General features: G+C 30.2%; 1 protein-coding gene and 1 long non-coding RNA gene across 3 annotated transcripts in view; both read left to right on the top strand.

The window, feature by feature from the left end:
* Positions 1–2,652, top strand: part of LOC105130622 (uncharacterized) — an 18,869-nt gene extending 16,217 nt beyond the window's left edge. Inside the window, exon 2 of the long non-coding RNA XR_843274.1 lies at positions 2,510–2,652. This is a non-coding gene — a long non-coding RNA (uncharacterized LOC105130622). The remainder of the gene's footprint in view (positions 1–2,509) is intronic.
* A 6,529-nt stretch (positions 2,653–9,181) lies between these two features.
* Positions 9,182–18,745, top strand: LOC105130625 (protein NRT1/ PTR FAMILY 5.10-like). Of its 2 annotated transcripts, XM_011033197.1 has the most exons (5): positions 9,182–9,278; positions 9,394–9,582; positions 9,679–9,896; positions 17,024–17,568; positions 17,780–18,745. In XM_011033197.1, exons 2-5 carry the CDS (start codon positions 9,414–9,416, stop codon positions 18,594–18,596), a joined length of 1,749 nt encoding a protein of 582 aa, XP_011031499.1. In that variant the 5' UTR covers positions 9,182–9,278; positions 9,394–9,413; the 3' UTR covers positions 18,597–18,745. The 2 variants fall into 2 exon arrangements, with proteins under 2 accessions (XP_011031499.1, XP_011031498.1); XM_011033196.1 differs by having other exon boundaries at positions 9,182–9,582.
* Positions 18,746–19,034: the final 289 nt, after the last annotated feature.

The following is a 19,034-nucleotide window of genomic DNA, read 5'->3' on the forward strand; positions in this document are numbered from 1 at the left end:
GAGCTTATTCTCCGTGCTTTGACATTTATGATTCAATTAATATGTGTTTGTTGTGCTGAATATTGTTTTTATTTAAAAATGTATTAAAATAAAATTTTATTTTTAAAAAATTATTTTTAATAGCAATATATTAAAATAATTTTAAAATACTAAAAAAATATAATAAAAAAATTATTATTTTAAAATATTTTAAATAAACATGGTTTAATTTAAAAAAAGACAACCTAGAAAATTGTATATTGTATATCAATCATAGTCAATTTAGACAATATGGAGCATTGAAGTTCGATGGCTTTATTTTATAAGAATTAAATTGATATTTTTTTAATTTTAAATAAATATTAAAATGATAATTTTTTCAAACTAAATAATATTTTAATGAATTTTTAGATACATTAAAATACCCCATTTGATTAAAATTTTAAACGGACATTTAGATTCGAATAATGACTTTTTACCTTTTCACAAGAAAATAAAAAAACCAGAGAGAGAGAGAGAGAGAGGAAGATTCTGTCCAGTATGGCATAGTTGTACAAGGGCTGCTCAATTCAGCATACCAACCGGCGCCGTTTGTGGGCCAACCCCGATTGGCAAGATGATTCTGGTATCCAAATGGGGGAAGCACCTGTCCTTGTTTCTTTTATTGGACATCTGAGTGATGGGGAAATCATCGAGGATGTTACAGGAATTTGACAAGTACACCTACCCTTTTTAGGTCAGCTCTTCGGTGTCCTTTTGTCTTCATCTTTTTTGTTCTCTTCTTCTTCTGGTCTGTTCTGCCCTGGTGATTCAATTTTCTCACGGCGAGGCTGCTATATTTACAGATACAATTCTAATTTTACTGAAAGTTCTGTTCTCTGAATCCACTTCCTTGGGAGTCAGAATATTATGTTTGTTAACGGGATGCATTTATCTGAGTATTTTTTGGATTCCAGCATAGTTAAAAAAAAAAAATATAATGTAAAAAATATTTAAAAAAATAATACTATTTGAAGCATAATAAATGACATCTACACCATGCAAGTTGTAAGTATCATCTGGACTTTTTCAAATTGTAAACTATTGGGCACATCAATTAAAAGGAAATGGAGAGTGAGAGGAAAGAAAAAAAAAGATTTTGGATGCATATTAAAATCTTGATAATAACATCATTGGTATTTTTAGAAAGATTTCTATGAAATAAATCAACAATACCAAGAAAAGTCACTAATAGTGACCGGAATAGGTCACACAACCAGCCCAAATACAAGTGAACCTGACACCTTTAGATTGCTCGTGTTGTGGCATTTTTTGGTATTATTAGATTCATCTCGTTGGGATCTTATTAATAGTATTAATGTGCTTCCATGGTTATTTTCTTTCTTTTTTTTGTTTTCTCTTTTTCCTCTCTCTTCCTTTTAATTTGTAAAGAGGGATGATGGAGAAAAATAATAATAAAAAGACCTTGAAGATATATTGAAACTCCGATGATGATACCATTAATATTGTTGGAGTGATTTTGATGACAAGAATATAACAACACCAAGGAAAGTTACCAATAGTGACTGGAGTGGGCCATACAAGCCGTTCAAAGGTGTTGGAGCTCACTTGTCCATTCTACTCACCGTTGGTGATCTTTTTTGGTGTTGTCATATTCATCTTATCAAGATTTTTTTTAACAGTACTAATGGTGCTATCATCGGAGTTTTGGTGTGTTTTCAGAATCTTTTTCTTTCTTTCCTATTTTTTTTCTCCTCTCTTATTAAATGTTGCGTCTATCAATTTTGCAATTTAAATGGTGAATCACGAATAATAAATATCATCTATAATTCTCTAAATTGTATTATTTTTTTTATTTTATGGTATATCTTTTTTACAACATTAGAAAACAAAAAAACTCAATTATTCAGTACATAGAATTTCTGCTTAATCAACGCCTGAGCCAAAAAGATTTTTCAATGGGATTAATTCATAGCCCTTACCTGTTAAAAAATATATATTTAACTTGAAAATGCTTTTTTATTTGTTAAAAATAAAATAAAAAACATGATACAATGAGTAGTGAGTTGAATTTTTTATTTATTTTTGTTTATGATTAATTTGTATTTTAATAACATTCGATAATAAACTCATCATTGATAAAATTATTGAAATGAAATACAACAAAAATAAGATTCAATACCAAGGTTGTTAAAATCGTTTTTAAAACTAGAATTGTTGGAGAGTCCTTAAAATTATATCATAAGATCAGATTGTAAAATCAGAAGATGTTGCTCATGTAATAATACTAGTAATTAATTATTTTTCTAACACGTATCATAGCTAGCTATTTTTATTGTTAATTGTAAATATGAAATTCAAAGATGTTATGTCCATGGATTCATACTGTGTTCATGTAAAACAAGGCTTAACCATTGTCAAAAAACCATCTCACCTAAAAGTTTAAGCTGTTAGGTGAGGCTTCAAGACATGCAAAACAAGGCTTAACCATTGTCAAAAAACCATCTCACCTAAAAGTTTAAGCTGTTAGGTGAGGCTTTAAAATATAATTTATATTATTTTCTAACACTCCCCCTCAAGTGAAAGCCCTTTGGATTTGAAACTTGCACATACCCACATTATCTTGTGCTTAATTTTTTTTTATCAAATAAATGATGATGATGAGATTCGAACTCGAGACCATTTGGTCATCAAGACTCTGATACCATGTCAAAGAACCATCTCAACCCAAAAGTTTAAGCTGTTAAGTGAGGCTCTAAGATATGATTTATATTATTCTCTAACAACCATCCAGAATATAAGAGAAATGTCATTCTACGTAGACAAAAATTCTTGGGTATATCAAATCATTGATCCATGACATAAGGTTTTATCTAAGTAGAATTAGATTAGAGACTTTCACAACACTAAAGTCAACCAAATCTTTAACTCTTATATTTGAATCGTGTTTAAAATATAGAAAAATAACTGCATGAGGAAGGATTTTTTTTAAGGGGAGTGGTAGCTTGAAAGCCTAAAATAAAACAAATTACATATTTCTAAAATTATGAAATCATAAAATCTACATGATTTTATCGATTTAACAACTTATTTTTATTAGGATCTTAATCAATTGGGATTTTTAGTACATTTTGAATCATAAAATTATTAGATTTTATGATTTGATAATATTTTCTAATAACTATATGTACAATATCAAAATAAATGACTCAAAATGCAATAGCAGGTAAAAAAGAAATGAATTTTTAAAAATCATAAAATTCTATTCACTACTAAAAACCTAAAAGATTTTTGTATGTCAAGGAAATTTTCTATAATTAAGAAAGCAAGTGAAGTTCTTAGAACAAGGTAAATACAAAATGATGGGTATAACATCAATTTCTCCGCCAATGATATGCTCTCCTTCTCTATAAAGAAAATTCAAGGGAGTGGTGTATAAATACACCCAATCACCATGCTAGAAAGCTAAAACATTTTTTTTTTTCTAACCACACATGCTAGGCCATACAATCCAAGTTTTGCGAAATCTAGCCAAAAACCTAACCAAGCTAAAACTTTTTTTTTTCTAACCACACACGCTAGGCCATACAATCCAAGTTTTGCAAAATCTAGCCAAAAACCTAACCAAGTTAGACCATTATATAATTTTTAAGCCAACACACGTAAATACACATTCTTGAGACTTCATTTTTTTTGTCTTCCTATTTATTTATTTTTTTTTCTCTTTATGCATCTATTGATTTAATATTAATTTTTTTAAGGGACTTATCTTTTTCAAGTGAAATTACAATTACTAGCCAAGCCCATCAACTAGTGGTAAGCCTAATTGCATGATCTATTGATCCAACTGTGAAAAGTTTAGTTTATGTGTGATTTCAAAACTAATAAATAACATTTGTTCACAATTAAATCATAATTTGCTAGTTTCACATAGTCTTATCAAGATCCACGTAAAGTTAAAAGTTATAATAAGTATTCTTTAATATTTTAGTTTTTATAATTATTATTTCTATTATTGTTACCCCCTTTTGACCTTAAAAAGAAGGATAAAAAATCCAAGAATACAAGAAGAATGCCTAGAAGATTGTCCAAGCTGGTGGTAGAGAATCAACAACACAAGTGAAAAAGTTGGAGGACTAAAATGTATAAGATTGGCAAAAATAAAAAAACCCAATTCTGACTGACTAAAGGCTCAATTGGTGAAAATATTTTTATTGGGGGTAAATAAATATAAATTTGAATGGTTAAGGACTCGATGAGAATTTTAAAAGTCTTAATTAATTTTATTAAGAACTTATTTGCAAGGAAAATCAGTTTTTGAAGTCAATTTATGTGTTAATAAGAAGAAATTGAAGTCTGAGGATTGAAATTATACTTTTAAAAGGTTTAATTGGTCAAATTAAGGGCTTCATTGTAAATAAATTAAAGTTTAAAGGCAAATTAAGGACTCAATTGCAGATTCTAAAAACTAAGGACCAACCTGAAAGTGGCACACAATTTTGAAAGTAGAAATTGGTTAAATGAGGGGTCAAGTTAAAAGGAATTGAATTTTTTCAGTAAATTAAAGATGAAATTGAACAAATTAAAAACCAAGGACTCGTTTGTAAAAAGCATTGAACTTCGGGATTGATATTTGAATTTAGCAGGGGTGTAATTACATGCAATTAAAAGTTAGAAGATAATTATAAATACAATTAAAAAATAATTGAAAGAGTAAGGATCAAATTAAAATTAGACAAATTCCATATTAAAAAACCCTAATTTTTAAGGTTTAACATGAACGATGTGTCGTTCGCCTACTGTTCATCTCTTTTATTAACAGTTTTGAATGATCAAGTGAGCATGTTCAGCAAAATGAATATGGCATTTTCGATCATCTCAGGTGAATAAAACACCCCTTTTACAACCTTATGTTTATGAAGTTAGATATTTATATCTCAATTCTTCCACGAAAGTCTCCAACATCTTATCCCTAATTAACTTTTCCTGTATTTTCAGATTCTAGATTAATCAAGTTGACATATTTAGACGAATGAATGTAAAACTACAAACCTTTAAATTGAGCAAGGTTGGATTCAAAAGGCGTGCACCTCCTCTACAAAATTTAGGTGGTTTTCAATAATGTTTATATTGGAGTTGCTTTAGAGAAACCTTAAAAATAGTTAACCCAATCAATCTTGATTGTGACACCTATTTTTTAAAAAAAACATCTATTTTTTCCATGTATTTACGCTTGAAAGCTTCTCAGATGGTTCTTATCAAGGGCTTTAAAACCTCCATCTAAAGATCAAAATGTCAGAAAATGGCTCATTGCCTTCCAAGTCTAGCGAAACCACCATTGCAAAACCAGCCTAATATAAGAGCTTCTAACTATTAACTTTTGTCTGGAAGTCTCTCATTTTGATTAAATGATTAAGCGTTGATCAGTCTTGGATGGAATTCACTAAAAAATCTAGAAAAACTTATAAATACTCCTTAAAAATAAATAGAAAAAAGAAAAAGGTAGGAGGAGAAAAGAGAAGAGAAATATTGAAAACAACCCTAGTTCTGAAGGCTCACGAGCCTAGCACAAAAGTCTCATTAGCATTGAAATGTTTGAAATTACTGGAGGTAAAATTCTTTTTAAAAGTGAGCAAAAGAGTAGCGGCTATTATTTTAAGTTTGAAAGGTATAAAACCTCATCTAACCTAGCATGTGATATCAATGAGGCACATCTCTATTATTTTCTTGTATGTTTAATGATGTTTTTAAATATTTTTTGGTGTAATTTTTTTCGACACTTATGTGGGTTGATTAAGGAAAATATTGTTTTGTTTGGTTAATCCTATTTTGAAATTATTGTTAATGGTTTTTTGGATGTTTAGAAAATGCTTAGATATTTTTTCCATGAAATAAAATGTTCTGAAATATGCCAAAAGATGATAGTAGAGGGTTTTTTTTTGTGTTGGGTAATACATGTTTTTGTCTCTGTTTTTTGTTTTTACCGAGTCTCATGAAATGTTAAAATATCAATTTTGAACCTCAATTTGTTGAACATGCTTGTTGTTTTAATTTGGCGGTTTTTAAAAGTAAAACTTCATGCATGTTTTTGATGATTTGATGTTATTTATTAATTCTTTTGATTTAAATATCTTTAACTTTACCAATATGGTTTGTTAAGGTAAATAAAATAAAAATAGAAGTTAAAGCCTCAAATAGGCATTTCTTGGTTTAGGCAGTGACTGATGTATTTCTGGGTTTTTGTTGTTGAATGTTCTTCACGTTCATCCAAAGAACATTGTCTTAAGTACTAATTGTAGGTTTCGTTTTGATTTGATCTTGATTTTTACATGTTTGTATAACTTGTTTAATCAATAATTTAGGATTTATTGCATCAATAATAAGTTTTTGAAGGGTTTTAATCCTAAGATTTTAGTTTTGAGTTCAAACCTATTTTGGTAAAATTGTATTGATTTTTTTTTTATAATCGAAGTGAATGGATGTTTGATTATTGGCTTATACATGATTGCAAATGAAACCTTGCATTTAAAAAGAATTATATTTTTTTTTTATCTTACTCTATTCATTATATGGTGTTTGAGAGTGTAATAATATTTATTTTTTAAAGTATTTTTCGCTTGAAAATATATCAAAATAATATATTTTTTAAAAATTATTTTTAACATTAACTTATCAAAATGATCCACAAACATCTAAGAAAAATTAATTTTAAAGAAAAATAAAATTTCAAAATTTTAAGGAACACATTTCTAAATAGCTCATATCTTTTTGGTGAGGTCTTGATTTCTTAAACTTAATTTAAGAGTTCAATAGCTTTTACTTTTTAATATTTTTTAAAAGAACATTTACCTTAAAAATATTAAATTAATTTTTTTTTAATGTTTTTAAGATGAACTTGACTTTCTAATATTAAAATTAAAAAAATTTAAATCAAATTATTTTAATATATTCTTAACTAAAAAATATTTTTAAATAATATCATAAATCACACTATATACCCACCGAAAGAGTCAATGTTGTGTTTCAATAAAAGTTGCCTGCCACATCCAAGTGGAATATAGGGCTTTCTTCACAGCTTTATTAGGATAAGTTCTCTATCCTGGATTAACATGTGTTGATAATTTGACATTTTGGTTGGTTATTATTTTTTTTTATTTTCTCTTTATATTTATTTTTTTAAAAGTAATTTTTTGAAAAATTATTTTTTAATTTTTTTTGTATTTGCTATTAGAGAAGTTAGTCAATGAAAAACACTTTTCGGTTAATGAAAAATACTTTCCAGTTAATAAAAAATTTAGTTTGGTTTTCAAAAAAGTGTTTTCCTTTTATTTTGGACTAAAAAAACTTTTTAAAAATAATGAAAATCTAAAAATATCATATTACTTACTGATTATATCAAATATGATCCTCAAACTTTTGATTGTTATATATATGTGTGTATTTTGTTTTGGATATTTGTTGTTCAATTTCATCTCTTAAAATTTAATTTTTATATTAACTTTGGTTCTCATTTTTATAATTGTTATTTATTTTTTTCTTATTATTTTTTAATTGAAAAATTTTTATCTATCAAATTTGGTCCTTATTATTATTTTTTATTTATTTTATTTGAAATAATTTATAAAATATTAATTATTTTTATTTTTATTTCTTCATCTTTTAATTTTTTTTTAGATTTGATCTCTATTATTTTGATTATTATTTATTTTTTTGAGATAATTTATGAAATTATATATTTTTTTTAATTTTATTTTCATTCAACCTTTTAATTTGTAAAAGTTGTTTCTCATTATTTTAATAAACTTGAGAAGAATAAAATATTGATAAGTTATTCTCCAACTCATTTTCAATGACATAACTAAATACTGGAAAGTGTTTTCCAACTTATTTTTTATTACAATACTAAACATAAAAAAATAATTTTTTTTTAAATTTACTTTTTAAAAAATTACTTTCTAATAAATAAATGAAACATTAATTTAGTTGCAACACTTGAAAAAAAAAAACCTTGGAAATTAGTGTTTTATTCTTTAATGAAATGGAAAGGACGGAATGTTATCTGGAATATACTGTTTAATGTGCCTAGTGTTTTTTCTTCTTTTTCTCATGAAGAGGCTCAAACTTTCATGTATATAATTTTTATGTGTTAAGGAATTGATAATGTACTGGTACTCCTTTGAGTAATAATAGAATTAAAATATCTAATAGTATGTTTTCTGTTTTTACATTTTAAAACTGAATTTTAAAAAATTTATTTTATTTATTTTAAATTAATTTTTTTATATTTTTAGATTATTTTGATGTTCTAATATCAAAAATAATTTTTTAAAAATAAAAAATAATATTATTTTGATATATTTCAAAAAATATTTTGAAAAGAAAAAGTTACCACACTCTTAAACATCATTCAGAAAAAGATATGATATTACTACTTTATTTGCCTTGTTAAAAAGACATTTACCTAACCTATAAACCATAGTTATTAGACTCGACTTGGTTTAGTAGGTTAATCCGGGATTCAGGTGAAACCGGGCCTTGATTGAGTCTATTTAAATCTAAACTTTGGTTAGCAATTGGCTCTAAGAACAACGTTTGACCTGTTTGGTTAATCTATAACCCAAATGACCAGACAAAACTTGTTGGAGATTTTTTTTTCAAATATATCTTTTCTCATTGCTAGATATTGTTTTTTGTTTTTATATTTTTTAGTTGATTATTAATCTATTTCAAAATTTATTGTATAAATAATAGAAGAATATTTTATTTTTGTAATATAAAATTTGAAATCCTTTAATATATATATTCTATATTAAAAAAATTAAAATTAAAATTAAAATTAATAAAAAAAATTTGTACTCTATATTTACTTGTGTAATCCATGGGTCTCTCCAGGAGATGATTTTTATATCTGAAGTTTATTTGGGTCATTGTAATGACAAATTCAACTGCACGAAGAAGCAACTATAAGAGAAAGCAGGGAAAGTGTTTGAGAAGCATATGAAAATTACATGTTGCTTCGAAAATATTTAAAAGTGCTGTAACAATTATTTTTATTTATTATGTTTTTCATTTTTAACAGTGATCATAGCAAAACCAAACACTAAATTGTTGTTGCAGCGAAACCAGCCCAAACCACGATACTAAACGGGCCTGAAGGACAAACACCGGTCCCGTTCTTTGATGAATGCATCTCTTTTATCAGACATCTCATAACATATGACAAGGGACAAGTCCGGGAAATGATGAGAAAACAAGAGGACTTGCGAACAAGACTGCAGATATAAATAACAGAGTCCAGGCAGGAACAAGTTTGAACTCGTGGAAATTAAGAAACATTACAAGGTAGCACAAGGGAGTCAGTTTTCATGTTCGTATTAGGTGGATAGTTATCATTTGGCTTAGAGAAGCAGCTGCTAGCTAATTACTAGCTACCCATGACTATATCTCATCTTTCGAATATTTCTTCTGGCACCGAAAGAAGCAGTGCTGCTGCTCCTCTAGTTGAAGCGGGAGATGACAGTGTTAATGGCTCCGTCGACTACAAAGGCAACCCAGTTCACCGATCCACCTCAGGTGGCTGGAGATCAGCCTCTTTCATCATAGGTACGTCCGTGTATCAAGAATTTCATCATATGAGCTGAAGCTCCTGATGAAACGTGGTAATTGAATTTTGCAGTTCTTGCGTGTGTGTGTGTGTAGCTGTGGAAGTTGCAGAGAGGTTTGCATATTATGGGATATCTTCGAACCTTATAACGTACTTGACGGGTCCTCTTGGTCAGTCCACGGCCAGTGCCGCTGCCAATGTGAATACGTGGTCCGGCACGGCCACGTTGCTGCCTCTTTTAGGAGCCTTTGTTGCCGACTCTTTTCTTGGCCGGTACCGGACAATTATTGCCGCTTCTCTCATCTACATCTTGGTCAGCGTCCTCCCTCTCATCTCTCCTGTTTTTTCACCGCAATGCCTTTTTTATTATTTATTTTTTTAAATTAGTTACTAGCTTTCGTGAAGAAATCTGACCATTGATTCACATATATTTCATCGAACAGTATAAACACGAAAATTTTATTCGACTGATCAACTTGCTGTACTCCTTTTAATATAAAATATAAACGTTATTTTAATCACTGGAAATGTGTAAGTGTACCTGATTCAATATTTTAAATCACAGTGGAAGAACTTCTCATACCACCATTTCCAGAGCTTGTTTAAAATGATTGGTGCGGTTATTTTTTAAATATATTAAAATAATATTTTTTTATTTTTTAAAATTATTTTTAAAACGAAAATATAAAGAGGATCTAAAATAAAAAAATATTTTCTTTGAAGAGAAAGAGAAAATAATTATGTTTTTTAATGTGAAAATGGATGATATATTATATAGCTGATTCATCTATAATCTAAAGTGATAACCTGTACCTTAACACCCTTGTTAAGAAGACACAATATGATGGAGCCGTGCGTTCGATTTGCTTGGTCTGGAGTAATGACGTGCCGTGTGGACCTGCATTCTAAATATTATTTTTTAAAATATTATTTTTTAATAATTTTAAATATTTAAATATATTTATATTAAAAATTATTTTTTAAATATTATATTAAAAAATAACAACTACAATACTCATATATATTTGTATCTCCACCCACCCCCAGGCCCCTACCCATTCAGGATAAACAAAATTAAAAAACAGGCCGTGGAGAATTATTATGCTTACATGATGGTGGACAAGCATGTGATATGCTACCTACCTTGGGACCGCATCCAATCTCGTGTCCGCCATGGTAATATTTTAATTCCTTTGTTTATGTGCATTTGATCATTTTTAATATTCATGATCAAATAAATAATTTGATCGGAAAGTTGTTAGCTCGGAGGTTATTAAACCCAGTCAGCTTCGTTACCATTAATTAAAAATAAAATTGTTTCAAGATTACTTTAAAAAATATAAAAAATGTATTTTTATTTTTAAAATAAGAAGTCGTAAATCAATTTTACATTAATTTTTTTTTTAAAAAATAAATGTGGTTAAACTTATATGTGGATTCCTTGAGACTTTGAAAAGGACAGCAACATCCTTGCCCTTCTCTTTGTCAATAGCGGATACCGGTCGGTTCTAGTGTAATGACAATCAGGAATCATCACCCTAGTTTCATACTGTAATGTCGTACGCTCGTAATTGCGTAGGATTGTTCGTAAAAACTAGTCCGGAATTTGTTGCGGGAAAAAAGATACTTAGAAATAGCTAAAAGCTATACCATTACAAGATATTGTTTTTTTGGTGTGGTATTTCTTAATGAAGTTAAAAGCATTATATATTATATATATTATAATTCTAACAAAAGCTACAATTATTAGATAAATACTATGATATAATAGCTTAACACGGCTATTTTTATGGACACTTAACAGCTATTCATTGAAGTCATATCTTATTTAATAATAAGAAAGGTTTTTAGCTTTTTAATATAAAAGAGAAAAAAGAGCTTGAAGAATATAGAATTAGAAAAACAAGTTTTTTTTTATTGAAGAAGTTTCTTTCGAGGTCTACTCTTCCAAAGTTTTGCCTTACAACATTACACATAATCTCTATTTATACTATTTTTGAGGTTTTTGCTTACATCACTCATTATATCAGAAAACACTTAAGCAGACTTAATAATATACTCTTATAATACAAATGACAAGTTAGTATGATCCTAATATCAACCGGTAATAAGTTCATAATCTGGAGAGAGATTCTGATCTGATAGGTTATCCTGATCATGAATAGTTTGGACTTGTAGGGCCAAAACATAGTAATCGTCTGTAAGCATTTCCATCTTATATGGTTCTAGAAGTTGTGGTATGCCTAAAATTATCTACTTGAGTTTTTTTTTTTTTGTACTGTATCTACAAGTCAAAAAGATGAGCAGAATATTGAGGGTCATCAAATCATAGTTAATTTCTTCATCAGAATCTGTTCCTTTATGCTATAGTTCATCAGGAATAATGTTATTCTTAAAACACTGTTTTTTGCAAGGTCCTGATGTCTGAGAGGTTATCTAAAGGGTTTTCATACTGGGAGTATGGATGAGTTTTGAATACTGGAGCCTGTGGAAAACTCATAACTAAATTGTCTAATGAAGCTTTGAAGAGCTTGTAGAATATGAAAATAAAGAACAAATAGATAAAAGCTTGCTTAACAGACTTATTACAAAGTGTACCGCGATGTACTTCAATCTAGGAAATTTATGGACGGGGCCATTTAGATTTTTCTTCTTGGAGAAGAGAGACCCATTGTGTGGGGTTGTGAAACCAAGTGAGCAACTTGAGAGTATAGTACCGAAAGTCTACTGGCCAAGAAGTTCGGAGAAATCTGGAAAGAAAGAAATCAATGGGAAACTTGATGGCAATATGGTATATGTGACAAAATTTCTTGGCATAATCTTTGCAGATGGTGCTTATACACCTAACACCCATATAGCTGAAGAAATCCAAAAGTTTCTAAATGGTCCCCTTACTAGAAAGCAAGTCTAACAGCTTTTAGGCATTGTCCAATACCTTATAAATTTTATCCCTAGAGTTGCACAGATAACAAGGCCTTTTCAGCTCATGCTCAAGAAAGATGCGGACCCTTGGACAAAAAAGCAGACACAAGCTGTCAGACAATTAAAGATAGCCATATAAAATTTGCTTGTTTTAGTCATTCCATTAACAAGACAGCGAATACTCCAAACTGATGTCAATGACAAGTATTGAAGTGCTGTACTCCTCGAAGGCAAAGATGACCACTGACATATATGTGGCTACAAAAATGGATTATTCAAGAAGTCATAAACCCATTACCACTCCACTTTCAAGTAAATATTAGTTGTAAAGCATGGCATTCAAAAATTCAAGTTTCACTTGCCAGCTTAGCTTATCACTTTACAGTGATCGTGGACTATTCCTCTTTTTCAAAAATACTACAGTTCAAGCATAAGATGTTTCCTCATCCACAACTTTTGAGATTAGTAGAGTGGTTTTTCAAGTACATTTTCACTATCGAGCATATAAAAAAAAACCAAGAACTTGATCCTACACATGCTAACCAAACCACCCAAATCACAAACACTGCTCCTTCCCCTAATTCTTATGGTCTCCTCTTCCTATTTGCCTCCACCTAAACAAGACTTCCCTATAAATGATTTACCTCCCCTTACTCAAAAAATGGTTCTTAACCACACTCTTGACCTATAGGGCAGAAACAAACTGTTTAGCCTTCAAGACTACCTTCTTCTCAATTATGATATGTTTTCCTTTTGTTTCCAAAGCTTAGGCATCCATCCCAAATATCCTTTCATTCACCTCTTTACCTTCAAACCTTCTAGATTGTTTCCAAAAGAACTTTACTTTTTCTTTTGATATTTTTGTCACCTGTACCATATTGTTATCGAGTTTCCCATCAATTTTTTTCTTTCTAGATTTCTCCAGACTTTTTGGCTAATAGACTCCTGGTATTATACTCTCAAGTTGCTCACTTAGTCTTACAACCCCACACAATGAATCTTTTTTCTCCAACAGGAAAAATCTAAATGGCCTCATCCATAAATTGCCGGATTGAAGTACATAGTAGTACACTTCGTAATAAGTCTGTGAAGCAAGCTTTTGCCAATTTGTTCTCTATTTTCATCTTCCATAAGCCCTTCAAAGTTTCAACAAATAATCTGGTTATGAGTTTTCCACAGGTTGCAGTATACAAAACTCATCCATACTCCCTGTATGAAAACCTCTTAGATAACCTCCTGGACATCGAAACCTTGCAAAAAATAGTATGCCTTAAGAATAACATTATTCATGATGAACTATGGTCTAAAGGAACAGATCCTGATGAAGAAATTGACTATGATCTATATGACCCTTAATATTCTGCTCATCTCCATGACTTGTAGATGCAGTATAAAAACAAAACCAAAAAACTCAAGCAAATAATTTTGGGCATACCACAACTTTTGAAACCACAAGAGATGGAAATGCTTGCAAACAATGACTATACGTGGCCCTACAAGTCCAAACTATTTGTGATTAGTATAACCTATTAGATCAGAATTTCTCTCCAGATCATGAACCTATTGTCGGTTGATATTAGTATTGTACTAGTTTTTTTGTCTATATTATAAGAGTGCATTATTAAGTATGCTTCAGTGTTTTCTAATGTAATGAATGATGTAAACAAAAGCCTAAAAAATAGTATAAATAGAGGCTGTGTATAATGTTGTAAGGTAAAACCTTAGGAGGGTAGACCTTGAAGGAGAAGCCTCTTCAATAAAAAATTTGTTTTTCTAATTTTCTGTTCTTCAATCCTTTTTTTTCTTTTTTATATTAAAAAACTAGAAGCTTTTGTTATCATTTAATAAGACAAGACTTTAGTGAGTAGCTGTTGAGTGCCCATAAGAATGGCTGTGTTAAGCCACTATGTCAGATTATTTATCTAACAATTATGGTATGGTGAAGTTGCTAAAAATTTAGAGAATTTTTACTATAGATTATAATAGTAGTCTTATTTTTAATTTCTCATCTTTTCACAATCAAATAAATGTTTCAGACTTTTTTTCACAACGGTATTGAGTTTTTTTTTTTAATTTTTCAAGTACAGTCAAATAAGGCTTTTGACCTCAGAAAAGAGAGAAAAAAAAAGCTTTGCCTTTAAGGGTATTTTGATATTTTTACATGAATATTTTATATAATTAAGAGGATCATGAGGGGTGTTTTAATATTTTCAAGATGTATTTGTTATTTTTTAATAAAAAAGTTACAGATGTGTGTTCCTCACATTCCAACGAGTGGACAACGCCTGTGCCATTAAGGTGATGTGTATGACACTTCCCGGTGGCCAAATTTGATCATCTATCGTCTAACTGGATGGGCAGCAATGCTCTTTTTAACATGGTGTGCGCGTGTAGATAAATAATAGTTTAATTGCTGCTAATGATCGATTGTTTATGTTTTTTCTTTCCCTTCTCTCTCCTGACACTAAAGTGCATAATTATCCTCTTTCTTTGTTGTTTGTTAAATCAGACATGTTTACTATACCTATGGCACTTGGGTCTGATATGGTTGCAAAACCTAAACACCTTTTGTTTAACATGATTGCCATACCAACACACCTTAATCTGGCATGGATTGCCAGACCCAAGCGCCTGGGCCTGGCAACCACGTCTAGGCTTAGCTACAACATCATACCAGCTTTTTTGGGTTAGAAAATTTAAAATTTTTTAAAAGCATGATTGGATTGCAAAAATAAATATTGCCTTATTTAAGCATGATTTTTTATTCACATACAGCAGAACTTAATTACAAACTCTTTTTTGTTTATGTAACTTATTTTATAAATTTATTACATCCTAAGAGGAAATAATGAAAAAAAATACTAAGTTTTAAGTGATTTATTTCAAGTTTTCAAAAATAAACTTTTTTTTTATATGCATTATGCATGCAAATATTAATTTTCTGTTTCCATCCAAATGTTGAATAATTTTTCAAATGGTTCATGCTTTTTTAAATTTGAGATGTTGTTGCATGATCTAATTGTCAAAATTTGTTACAGGGAAAGTTTATTCTATATTATAACTATTCGTATATATGAAAATTTAAAACATATGATCATAAGAGAAAACTTTTGAAGTGATATATTATGTTATAGGAAAAGAAAATGATGTATATATAAAAGACTTATTGTCCCTTTGATTATTTTAATTTTTGTAATTTTGTAAATAATTTTTTCATTAAAATTAGAGACTAATAAAAAAATAAGTGAATTTTTAAAATGCTTATAGTTAATGTTCCAAAATAAAAGAACCAAATATAGAAAAGATGACAAACTAATTTTGATTAAAAAAATAAAAATACAAAATAAATATATTTTTAAAATAATTATAAGTTTTTTTAATTGTATTTAAAAAAAATACATCGTCTATCAAGACTACCGCATTCAAAACCAAAAAATCTAACGTGGCTTTAATCTATAATACAAGTTTCACACACAAAATCAGAAACATTGTAGTTTAAAAATAATTTTGGAAATAAATGTTTTTATTGACAGCCCGATTCCACAGCAGAGAAACACTTGTTGAAGTAGATGTCATCGATGTAATATAGCCCCTCTCTCTTAGCACCACACCCACCAATCTTTTCGCTGCTGATATCCTGGAAAAGACAAGAATATGAATACTACATTAATACTGTACGACTTTAAATCCTTTGCCGATGCTTTGAAAGAAGATAATTGAATAGAAAAGGAACTGATAATGCTTGGTCTGGTGATAAAGTAGAAGTTAAAGCAATAGTTCCAGATTTAGTGACCAGCATAGAAACACTGTTGACATTGTTAACATGAGAACAAAGAGTTGGTTTTGGAAAAGAGTTTGTATGAAGAATATCACTTCTGACATGGTAGTATATATCATCCAATCTTGACAAGAATATATATACACGGATTTTCTTTATCAGTCCCCTTCTTTCGTGTTCTACGATCATTTTCATCATCAATCTTGACATGAATATAGATCCATATTGTGTTGCTGAATTTATTGACTCAATCATATTGATAAAAGATGGTCAAATCAGAGAAATACAGGAGTAATGCGACAACAAATGGCGTGAAGATTATAGTTCTACAAACAAGCAACAGTGCAACGAAACAATAGTGAGAATAACAGAAAATTCAGCTGGAACACCAGCGAAAACAATAGCAAAACATTGGAAAAAAATAAAAATAGCAATATCATAGCAAAATAAAAGTAAAGATTGTAACAAAACACGGCAATAAAAGGCTGGAACAACAACAGTAAAAGAGTGTTTATGTAATTCAAGTTAGGAAAAGTCTTGTAAGGATAAAATCCAGCAAACAGTCTGGACGATTGGAGCAGCAACAAGACAAAGATAACAGCTTGTTTACAGCTATGATACCGAGTTAAAACTGATGCATTCTTACTTAAGAGTAAACGCAGGGGATATTCATTGTAATGTCGTATCATCACTAATGTTCCAAGACTAATGATCTTCCACTTGCGTTGCATGATTCACAGGGACTAGGCTTGTTAACATTAGCAGCCACGCTAACATCTGACAGTGTTCATGACTTTCCAAACATCAAAGAAGCCATGTTAAGTGCTCCTTCTCAGTTTCAAGTAACATTGTTCTTCTTCTCTATATATCTAGTAGCATTTGGTCAAGGTGGGCACAAGCCCTGTGCTCTGGCATTTGGAGCTGATCAATTTGATGGACAAAATCCACAGGAGAGTAAAGCTAAAAGCTCATTTTTCAATTGGTGGTGCTTCTGCTCATCAGTTGGTATAGCCTTAACTCATGTCGTGATGGTCTACATCCAAGATAACCTCAGCTGGGCCCTTGGATTTGGAATCCCTTGTATCGTGATGACGACTGCCCTGCTTATTCTCTTGCTTGGAAGCAGAACTTACAGGTATAGTGTCAATGGGAAAGAGATAAATCCATTTATGAGAATTGGTCGGGTGATTCATAAAGCAATTAGAAACCGACACACAACTCCTCCTTCAGCTATGCCTGGTGAAGAAGATGCTTGCCAGTGGCATCAAAGTCACGAGCAATTCAAGTAAGAAAAATAATCTTGTTCTTTTTTTAAGAATTGAAATGAAGTGGAGGAGACATTACTTCAGCAAAAAGGAAGCTTTTACATTAAGATGAAGAGGATTTATTACTGATTTTTTGGTTCATGGAAAATTTATTTAATGAAACAACTCTTCAATTCTTCTCTTAATTAAAGTCTCTTTTAAGTTCTAACACAGCAGCTTCTGTTGTGGAAGGTTCCTCAACAAAGCGTTGCTTGCACCAGATGGTTCTGTAGAAGATCAAAATGTGTGCAGTGTCAGTGATGTAGAAGACACAAAAGCGTTGTTGAAACTTGTCCCAATATGGATCACAAGTTTGGCTTATGCAATTGCGTTTGCACAGACCTCAACTTTCTTCACAAAGCAAGGGGCTACGCTGGACAGAACAATTTTCTCAGACTTCAAAATTCCAGCTGCTTCACTTCAAACCTTCATTGGGTTTGCCATCATTCTGTTTATCCCAGTATACGACCGCATTGTTGTCCCTATAGCACGAGGTCTAACCCGGAAACCTTCTGGCATCACAATGCTTCAAAGAGTTGGAACAGGAATGGTTTTCTCAGCTATTTCCATGGTTACTGCAGCTCTTGTTGAAATGAAAAGACTTGAAACTGTCAAAGAGCATGGGCTGGTTGATCTTCCAAATGTGACAGTTCCGATGAGTATTTGGTGGCTGGTTCCTCAGAATATCCTATGGGGTGTTGCTGATGTGCTCACCGTTGTTGGGCTTCAAGAATTTTTCTATGATCAGGTCCCAAAGGAACTAAGGAGTGTGGGTCTCTCACTCTTCCTCAGTATCATGGGAGTAGGAAGCTTTTTAAGTAGCTTTCTTGTCTCTGTCATTGATGAAGCAACAAGTGGAGATGGTCAAGAGAGCTGGTTCGCCAACAATCTCAACAGGGCACACGTTGATTATTTCTACTGGCTGCTTGCTGGTCTTTGTGCAGTGGGATTCATAGCTTTCTTCTATTTTGCAAGATCATACATTTATAGCAGGGGAAACACAATTTAGATTTATTATTTTACCGTTATTGCCAAACTGTTTCAAGAAGGGCTTTTTATGTACAATTATATTATTCCGTTCTTGCTATTAATTAAATTTCCCCCTCTTAATGTATAAAATCTCTTTCCCATAATTTTTCTAATTTTTTCATTCTTTAATTTTTTTAGTTTCTTCTTCTCTCTTTCTTCTCAACTCACTCCAAATAAATTATATAAAAAAATAAAACTAAAATAGAATGTCATTTAAAGGAGTAAAACTCTGAATATAATCTCAATTATGTTTTTATAATTGATTTTAAACAACTAATACAAAGAGATGTATAAAAAATCCTAGGTACAAAAAGAAAGCCAAGCGGCCCAATAAAACTAGAATACTATTGAGTATCATTGTAAAACGTGTAAATAAATAATAATAATATAAAAAATTAAAAATTAAAAATTAAAAATT

This window comes from Populus euphratica, unplaced genomic scaffold (genome assembly GCF_000495115.2).
Source record: "Populus euphratica unplaced genomic scaffold, PopEup_1.0 scaffold29.1, whole genome shotgun sequence".
NCBI classification, from domain to species: domain Eukaryota; kingdom Viridiplantae; phylum Streptophyta; class Magnoliopsida; order Malpighiales; family Salicaceae; genus Populus; species Populus euphratica.